General features: G+C 39.4%; 1 protein-coding gene across 1 annotated transcript; it reads left to right on the top strand.

Moving 5' to 3' along the window:
* Nucleotides 1–475: 475 nt before the first annotated feature.
* LOC140245387 (uncharacterized) lies at nucleotides 476–4,726 on the top strand. Its single transcript, XM_072324963.1, has 7 exons — nucleotides 476–521; nucleotides 929–1,015; nucleotides 1,566–1,677; nucleotides 2,173–2,463; nucleotides 3,320–3,383; nucleotides 3,986–4,125; nucleotides 4,610–4,726. Exons 1-7 carry the CDS (start codon nucleotides 493–495, stop codon nucleotides 4,643–4,645), a joined length of 759 nt encoding a protein of 252 aa, XP_072181064.1. The 5' UTR covers nucleotides 476–492; the 3' UTR covers nucleotides 4,646–4,726.
* Nucleotides 4,727–9,793: the final 5,067 nt, after the last annotated feature.

Here is a 9,793-nt window from a genome sequence, read left to right as displayed (position 1 = left end):
TCTTATAAGGCATGATTTTTCCTAATTTCCGATTACGCTTATTTGCTGACGTGTTTGAATGACATTGCACTCTGTGTGCATGTCCACTTGTGCAAACTACAACTGTGACCTTAACTAAAGTAAAAATGATATTGTGGGAATTTTTTGTTTAGGATCAGTGTCAAAGTGTTAGAAAATATGCAGTTTTTATTTTAAAGCTAGGTAAAAAAAAGTTGAAATGACAACGGGGTATAAAGGAAATATTTGATTTTGAGTTTGTTAAATCAACGTACTTACCCCTCCTATATTTTTTTTTTTCTGACAGATTGTTTTTGTTTTGTAACAAACAAGGATACGACTAGTATAAACCCTCTACCTTTGTTTATCTCCAACAAGTAAAACTGCTTTCCACCTGTTTTTTTTTTTCCATAGGCTGCCATATTTTCTTGACAATGAATTAACACTTCTTGTTTATCTCTTGTCATTTCTTTTACAGCCAAAGAATGACAATCCATGAGGCCTTGGAGCATCCATGGCTACAGGTTAGTGAGATGGTGTCTCTGTGGTTGCTTTATATTTTTCTGACAGCATTTTTCTTGTTCATTCATTATTCCCATTTACCCCTTTCCCTTGGTCATTTCTCTGAGAAGGATGCCTAAGTTGATCCATGTTTTGAATAAATTCTTTCCTCGCAACCCTGTCGTTAAACATCTACTAGTCCAAGTTCAGTATGATACAAAATCTGTTTTCAATACATTCTCAATTTTGTCTCAAGATTTGAATCTTAAAATTATCTTTCTGAACGAATGTGTTCGATGAATCGAGAGTGGTAAGTGGTTAACCCAGTACCGCCAAAAGCGTGACCACCTTGTGCATTAGAAATATACCTATAGAAACTGTGATTGTGAAAGAGTTAATGTGTCATACACGTTACCTCAATCCTTCCTAGATGGAGACTGATGAGATGGCAAGACGCCGCGCTCGTCGCCTTGACAACAGCAGACTCCGAAACTACCACGAGAAGAACAAGCCAAAGGTAATGTTTCCATTTATCCAGGTGGCAAGACCAAACATTCTATTCGCTTGTATGCTACTGCAGAATATGTACTTTTTGTTGTATTCACAAGATTTCTTGTTCATGTACGTAGCGTAATAAAGATTAACATTTTTTTTTTCCACTGGCCTGAAGAAATTAATATTGTATCCGTCACTTTGTCCGTGGTAATGGAAAGTTAATGATGACGTGGCGGAGCTGCTACAATCTTGGACCCCCCCCCCCCCCTCTTTTGTCTTTTTTTTTTTTTTGGTCATGAAGGCAATGCTGAAAAGAATGTTTCAAAATTTTAAACATAAGTTCTTGCGAATAAATTGTTCACATTTTACGATCGTAAATATAAGAGGATTTTTATCTCAAGACAGGGACGTTTAGAGACTACTTGGTTGAGTTGATATTGACTTTACTAGATCTCCAGAGTAATAGATGTTACCTGCTTAGAATTCTTATTCAATATCAATCACATAAGAACTTAGACTTACATTACTTTTTCTGTATTACATGCATTTTATTCTCTTTTTACTACTTTCAGGGTGCCGGGCAGACGGTCACGGCCATCGGACGCCTCGCCCATGGCGGTGCTCTCCGCGAGCTTCACAAGTTGTACCGCGGCAGACCGCTGCAAGAACGCATCTGCTACATGGGTAAATATGGCCTCCCCGTATTAAACTATTGCGGAAATGCTCAACAGCATGTCGCTGATTATCAGATACCTATTGGAATAGTCTCTTCTGTTGTGTTTTCTCATTTATCTATGAGTTTAATTATCTATTTTTTATGATTGGACTCGGTAAACCAAGTGTATGAATAATTTTGAACATGGCACTTCTTGAAAATCCATGAGTCGCAGATTCTGAAATGAAGAATTTCTTGAACTGTGCATTGTTGTTATTCTGTCACTTGTTAGCCACATATAACTCTTGATCAAACATGACAAAATGCATTAATTTCATTACAAAGTTTACAAAAACAGCAAAAGTTAACGAGGGTATGAATAATTTTGAGGACAACTGTATCTCTTCCCAGGTCTACACACTGTTTGCCTTGTGGGCTTTGAAAGAAACGTGACTTCATTCTGATGATGATGTAATGGGGTTTCCCCTCTGTATCTTTGTTTTTGTTTCTGTGTTTATGTTTAGATCCACATGACGCTGCTCCGAGGTTCATCAAGCCCCTGGAAGACACGTTCGCTATTGAGGGCAACGCCGGCCGCTTCGACTGCGAGGTCGCGGCCCTCTCCGAGCCCCTCATCACCTGGTTCAAGGGCAAGGACGAGATCACCCTTGGCATCAAGTACAAGATGCTCTACGACGACCGGAAATACACCCTGGTCATCCAGGACGTCGACCTCGACGATGTCAGCACGTACACGTGCAAGGCCGTCAACTCGTATGGGTCGGCGACCTCCACAGCCGGGCTTGACGTTGAACGTAAGTTGCATTTTGAGGGGAATTTCCTATATTTGCCATCGTATCTGTGTATTTCACTATCTATTCCGTGTAATTTCCACTTGTTTAAGATCTTATGTTATTTTTGGGTCAGAAATATGTAATCATAAATCTTAGATCTATGTTCAGGTAGCGGTTGACTTACATTTGTAGTTGGATGTTGAACGAGAGTGACAATTTATGGAACCGCATGATATGTCTTCGTTACACAATTTGAATGGACTTGATTGCAGCAGTAAGGAATGGCGTCATAATCTTTGCTTCACCACCATACACGATCATCGGTGAAGAAGAAGATGATGATAGTGATGATGACGATGATGAGGATGAGGATGAGGATGGCGATGATGATGATGATAATGATGCTATTAAGAATGGTGATGACATTAATGATGCTGCTGATGATGGTGGTGGGGATGGTGGTGGTGGTGGCAACGGTGGTGGTAGGGGTGCTGGTGATGGTGTTGTGATGGTGTGGTGATGAAGATGGTGGTGGTGATGGTGATTGTGATGGTGATGCCTGTGGTGCTGGTGCTGGTGCTGGTGATGTGGTGGTGATAGTGGTGGTAGTGGCGGTGACAATGGTGGCGGGTGGTGGCGGTGATGGTGTGATGATGAAGATGATGGTAGTGGGAGGTGATTGGTGGTGATGGTGGTGATAGTGATGGTGATGGTGATGGTCATGGTCATGGTCATGGTCATGGTCATGGTGATGGTCATGGTGATGGTGATGGTCATGGTGATGGTGATGGTGATGGTGGTGTCATATTCAAATAGGTTCGCCTACTGTTATTCCCCATTTCACTCATCTAACGTTTTCTTTTTACCCCTCTGACAGTGCTGGATGCGGAAGAGCTGGACAAAAGAGGAGAGCGACGCGGCTTGGACTTCAAGAGGAAGAAGTAAGTAGCAGGGTGTTCCCAGATAGAGGTTCAGCGTAAAAGCGCTTATGAAAAAAGCACGAAGACAAAACTTCGGAGCCTAGAGCGCACCAAGGGTTCATGTTTAAATGAGAAAGAAGGCTGGGATGAATGTTCTTTATAATTGAAAACACCAGCATACAATGGGTCTGGTCCTTTCCCTTGTCCGTATCATTGGCATCTTGGTTTCCTGACTAGTAATGGCAATTGCCGGGCGGGACACACGACCGACCGTGATAAACTGTACTCATTTGACCTGCACGAAAAAGCACGCCTACTTACTTTGAAGAAAAAAAAATGAAGCAGTCGTCATGTTCAATGTATCAATGTCAGTTACCGACAATCTATTGTAAATTAATTTTATATCGACGGATGTGACTTTCACCATGCGTAATACTAGTATGTACATATTTTTGAAGAGATTGTTCTAAAAGGATCTTCTAATATTTTTTGTGCCAGATTAATAGGCATGCGCTTGTGTGACACACTGCACGAAACAACATGCCGTTAGCTTTGTCATATTTTAGGGGAGCATGTTCTATTTGCCTGGTCAATTTTTAACTAGATTCATTACATCTTGACAGGATCCCACTTGGAGAGCGAGCCAAGAAGCTGCGAGCCGCCCAGGCCATGCCTCCCGGCAGCGACAAAGCGCCCCAGCTCGTCAGACCACTGGAAGACCAGGAGTGCGGATTCGAGTTCATCATGCCTTTATCATTCCAAAGTGAGTCTGAGCGAAGCAACGAAACGAAAAAGGGCAGATACATTTCAAAATCAAGTGTTTCAACAAATAGCCAACAAAACAAACAAAAACAAAACAAAACAAAGATACAAACAAACAAACAAATTATGAAATGAAATTGAGGGCTATCTTCAAAACCTGGCCACGCAGTGCGGTAAACATGGTAAAGGAAAAGATTATAATGATGATAGTTTCTTTTTTAATGATAATAGTGGGAACAACGATGATAATGATGATCTTGGATGATTGTTGTAATGCTGATGATTATGAAATCAGTTGGAAATATAATTATTGTTGAAAATAATGAAAATGTAATGATGAACATGATTATAGCAATAAACACTATCGTATTATACTTCTGCGATGAGAAAGATGCAGATAACATATAAGAAGAAACCAGGGAGAGTAAATCAAATTGCCGTTGTCAGTGATCACGAAAACTTCGAAACCCTTCCTCCTCCCACAGTTGCCGACATCCCCGCCATGCCGGAGCCGAAGGTGATGTGGTTCAAGGACGACAAACAGATCCGAGAGAGCCCTCACTACCACTTCTACGCCGAGGACTTCGTCTACACGCTCGAGATCGACGGCACGGTGGAACGTGACAGCGGAGTCTACCTGGCCGAGATCTCCAACCAGTTCGGCAGCATCGCCACCCGATGCCGACTGGACGTGAATGGTAAGACGAATAAATTACAGTGCACTCCCGTTGTAACAAACACGTTATAACGAAATTTCTGCTACAACGAAGTAAAAATTCAGGCCGCAACATTATCCACTCTATGTATATCTAATGTTAATTTGTTCAGTTATAACGAAATTTCGATACAGTGCACTCCCTTTATAACGAACACGGTTATAAGGAAATTCCTGTTACTACGAAGTAAGAATTCAGGCCGCAACGTTATCCTCTCTATGTATATTTATTGTAGATTTGTCCGGTTATAACGGGATTTCTATATAACGAAGGAAAACTGCCGGTCCCCAGGACTTCGTTATAACGGGAGTCCACTGTAGTCTTATTTATTTCTAGGGTTTATTTCCTATCCGTCGGTCACTTGCTACGCAGTATAGCTGCCGTGGCGTCGTTGCAGTTGCACGACAATTTGAGTATGAAATGCGGAGATTGCAAAAATCAATTAAAAGAATCGATTGAATATTCACGACAGTGTAAAATCAAAATCATCGGTTCCTGCATAGAATGGAGCCAAAAATCAACACATACATTTCGTCCATTCAAACAGTCTGGCGAATTTTGTAGGAGTTCACAGTGTGTGATCACATTATGTGACAATTTACAGCGTTTGAGTAAAATGAATGAAGAATTCAACAGTTCTTTACAATATGAGTGACTGAATATCACCATCAATAATCATATGACCAGTTCAACTTTGCACGTTTGCACTTGAGTCTCTTATCGTATTTCCCTTATACATTCATGGTCCCCTACTTTTGCCTTTTTTTCCCATGTTTAGAGCACTTCCTTTCCAAGTTCAAGGACTATCGCAGACCTCACTTCTCTCTCCATTTAAGAGATATCTTCATTGTGGAGGGCAGTGCGGCCAGACTCGACTGCCAGGTGACTGGCGTACCCGAACCCAACATCAGATGGTAAGCAAACATAAGACAAAAAAAAAAAAAAAAATCAAATCTTTACCATTTCACACAAATGTCCCGACATGTGTATTTTTTATAATAAGTAGAACACGTTGTATTATCTTCTACAGTACATTGAATACACTCGTTATTACTGTAATAATACTATAACAATAACATTTGTATTTTTTATTATAAATAGTACACGTTGTATTATCTTCTGCAGTACAATTAAATACACTCTCGTGATTACAATAACGGTGTTTTAAAGAAATCCTTGTTAGAGCGAATTAGGAACTCAGGTCCCAAAATTGGCATCTATTTACAATGTACACGCGCTTATCTTTTTCATACATCTATTTTGCTGTTCGGCTATAACAAATAGATAACGAAAGAAGAATTTAGGTCCAAAGGACTACGTTATTATCTGCAGTCGCCTGTATTACAACGCAGTCTAACGTTATCTTCAAATTAACAAACAGGAAATGGTGTTCAAATCATTTGTATCAAAATATTCGTAAATGGTTTGGATTAAAAGTGCAAACACGGTATTGACACAATGACGACATATTTCTCCTTTTATTTATTTTCATACCATACCAGTATAAATGCCTGTCAAAAGCATTTAAAATGTCAGTAGTATTAAAAAAAGGACAGCAGAACACTGACGTAAGACGAAGCGTGCATGGCTAATTCAACAAAGTTCATTTCGAGGTTCCAGTACCTCAAACTTTATGAACATAATTTCAAGCTTTACGCAAATAACTTCCCATGATGAAATCTGTAATTTTAAATGTTCAAATGATCAAACAGGATCGATGGTTTTCCTTCTCTGTGTGTATAACAGGTTCAAGGACCACAAGGAGATCTTCGACGGTCAGCACTACTCCATCGAGTACGGCGACGACGACGAGACTTGCAGCCTGATCATCCAGGAGGCCTTCGTGCAGGACGCCGGAACCTACACCTGTATGGCGTCCAACCTGCTGGGCAGGATCTCCTGCGATGCGTATGTCAGAGTCGAACGTAAGTGGCGCTGCGATCTTCTATTATGCTTTCGCCTTTGTCGTATTTTTCGTCTTTCATAAGATGCGTAGAGATGCGTAGATAGGATGGAGGGTGGAGAAAGAGCATGAATGGAGTACACAAAACTCGGTTGTGGGGGATTTTGCTTCTTGTATATTAAAGATAGCTCTGTTCTCAACTGCTTTATGCTCACAATGCATTTAGAAGATGGAAAATTTATGTGGCAGAACGGTCTTGTTTTAAAATCGGGAATGCAGTTAAAGGTTTGTACAAATTCCATTAAACCACTGCTTTCAGGTCAAATTAACGCGCTACTCGATATATTTATGAGATTTAATATCTTTAATAGATTTTTTTAGATTTATATATTTAACACTACATCGCATAAGAATTCATTTTTCATTTTACAGTGTATGCATTTGAATAATTTGTAGGTATTAGCATATTCTTCCCTGCAAAGTGCTAAATTCTAGAAGATTAGTTGTCATTGTTTTAGCTTGTAATCGGGTACTCATTGAATATATTTGCATTGAAGTATGAATGTTCAAAGTTTTACATTGTATGTCTATACTGTGTGGATGTATATATATATATATATATATCATTTACAGTCGCTACAGACATGATTTTGTAAATGTTTTGGCGTGGTAGTTTCTGTGTGTGTACGTATGAGGAAAGTTGATTGACAAGTAATATGCAACTCGTTCGTATCTACATTGATACTTTTGTTGACTCCGTTTGATGTGGTCGCCATTTTCAACTGCATTTTCTGTGATTGACTCATTAAAATCCGATGAAAACAGTGTTTGTGTGTCGTTATTACATTCCATTTGTGAAATGACCACTCTATATGAAGAGTTTGTTTGCAAAAACCGATAAGTCCATATTTGTCAAATGGAGATATTTGCGATTAAAGGTCAAGAAAAATAAGGAGAATAATAAGAAAATTTTGGCTTCTTTTGACCATAACTTCAAAAATACACCTTTATATGTAGTGACCAATATATCGTTTAAAAGGTATTATTTTGTACTTTATGACAGAGACCGTACTTCAAAATCTTCAAAAATGGACTTATCGCTTTTTGCAAACAAATTCTTCATATGTTTCTGTGACAATCGGTTCCAAATTATTTTACTGTTTGTGTAACTAATATTACGCAAGCGAGTATAGCCTGCATATTCACCTTTTGTGGTTATACCCCATCAAGTCCTAGAATATTTTGCTGCAGAAATTTTCATTTTTATCTCAGCATATTCAGATATTGGCAACTCTGAAGTTTACTAGGTCTTGTGTAAGGAAGAACACTAGATGGAACTCGTTAGATTCACTAAATCTGTTCAAAATCAGTAAAATTCTCATTTCGATCCCATGCAATTGGCAATTGTGAATTTTACTAGATGTGGTATATTAAGGAAAATTGGATGATACCGGTTAAATTCATGAGATCTGCACAGAATCAGTGAGAATCTAAAAAAAAGGTTCTTCTTCTTAGACAAACACGATCTATGATATTCTAAAATGTATTGAAGATTTTAGGATGAGATATAGATTTACCAAAGTAGAGGCTTTTTGATTCTGCAGCAGAAAGTTGTATTAGGGCACAAAAGAAAAAAAAATTACTGTGTGAAGTGCTGGCAATGAATAATGATTATAATCACAATCAAAAGGGACTAAATCAAGGCACGGATATTTGGTGTCTGAGCCTTGATGAGGTTAAAAGAGGAGAGAGAGGGTGTTCGTAATGAATGGCAGTCAGAGAGTTAATACACGTGGAAGATTCTGATGGATTCGAAGTTTCGTGGGTGTACTCGAAATGATAGAAGCCAACACCGGAACCGAAGACTTGGAGATTTAACCCTTTCTGTGCCGGGGGCTTTGAACAGTGTGCACAGCTCTACGGGGTTGTCTATATATGCGAATTGCACTCAAAGCATTCAAAGTGGTTACCTGATTAACGACTACACAGCACGAAAAGCTTCAGATGGACGCGTGATGCGTATTGGAGGTCACCAATGCTGGAATGATGGTCAACGCGCATTTAATAGTAACGCTAACTGAAATGGAGCGGCGTTCATCATCGAGAAAGCTTCATCGTTTGCTAGCACTGATCTCCCCGAGCGCTCCGCCGTAGTTGTTAACGAAGCATTGCTAACTTACAGCGATCTTAACGACTTTGTAACAAAAACGCATTGCAGGTCAATCATCCTGCGCACGGACGAACGCACCAGCCCGGATTCAAACTCGTCGTATCACGTGTAGGGGTCCAAATAGACCTTTACTACTGCTCCTATCAGCGCACTTAACATTTTTGTATTATTATTACATGCCCTCTTGATTGAGTGACCAAAAATGGCCACTACAATTGTCCTGTGAATGAGGAAGAAATCTTTTGAAACAGATGACAAAGTCTTCTCCGCTCCAGTTAATTTACTTTCTCTTGAAAAGTGCTTGAATGTTTCTGCCGAGTAGGAATTTCCGTTTCGGAAATGAAAGATAAGAATCCTCAAAGAAGATTTGAGCGCATCTTCTCCGGTATATGCGTTGCCATGGTGACACACGTAAGAAAAAAAAGGAAAAGAAAAAGGAACCTGACATGCATGCCTGAAATCTGGTAGTTTAGCACCTCGTGTTGCTTCCTCAGCGTTTTTGGTTCTTTCGACGAGTTTTCAGTTCAGTGTGTTAGTTTGCTATCCCTCTACCACGTTGCTTGTATCATCCAATTGGCATCCTGCTACATATTGTGTAGTCCGGTCTAGGAGAGAATAATAACAATAACAGCAAAATGTATAGAGAGGTTAGGATATCCCAAGATAATTAATGTCATGGTTTTTATAACATCTAACATGGCTAATTGGTGGATTAGTAGATTAAGTAAATTAATCCACTCTTCCTGTACTGCTATAAGGTACCGTAAATGTTTCTAAACTGCAACTCTGCCGTGTTAAAATCATCAAAGATAATCCTGTTTAAATGTTGATATCATTTCTAAACTGAAACGTATCATTATTACGTTAGATAATCCTATTG

This window comes from Diadema setosum, chromosome 22, assembly GCF_964275005.1.
Source record: "Diadema setosum chromosome 22, eeDiaSeto1, whole genome shotgun sequence".
Lineage (NCBI taxonomy): Eukaryota > Metazoa > Echinodermata > Echinoidea > Diadematoida > Diadematidae > Diadema > Diadema setosum.
Note: the sequence above shows the minus strand (reverse complement) of the source record. Positions and strands in the feature narration are given on the sequence as shown.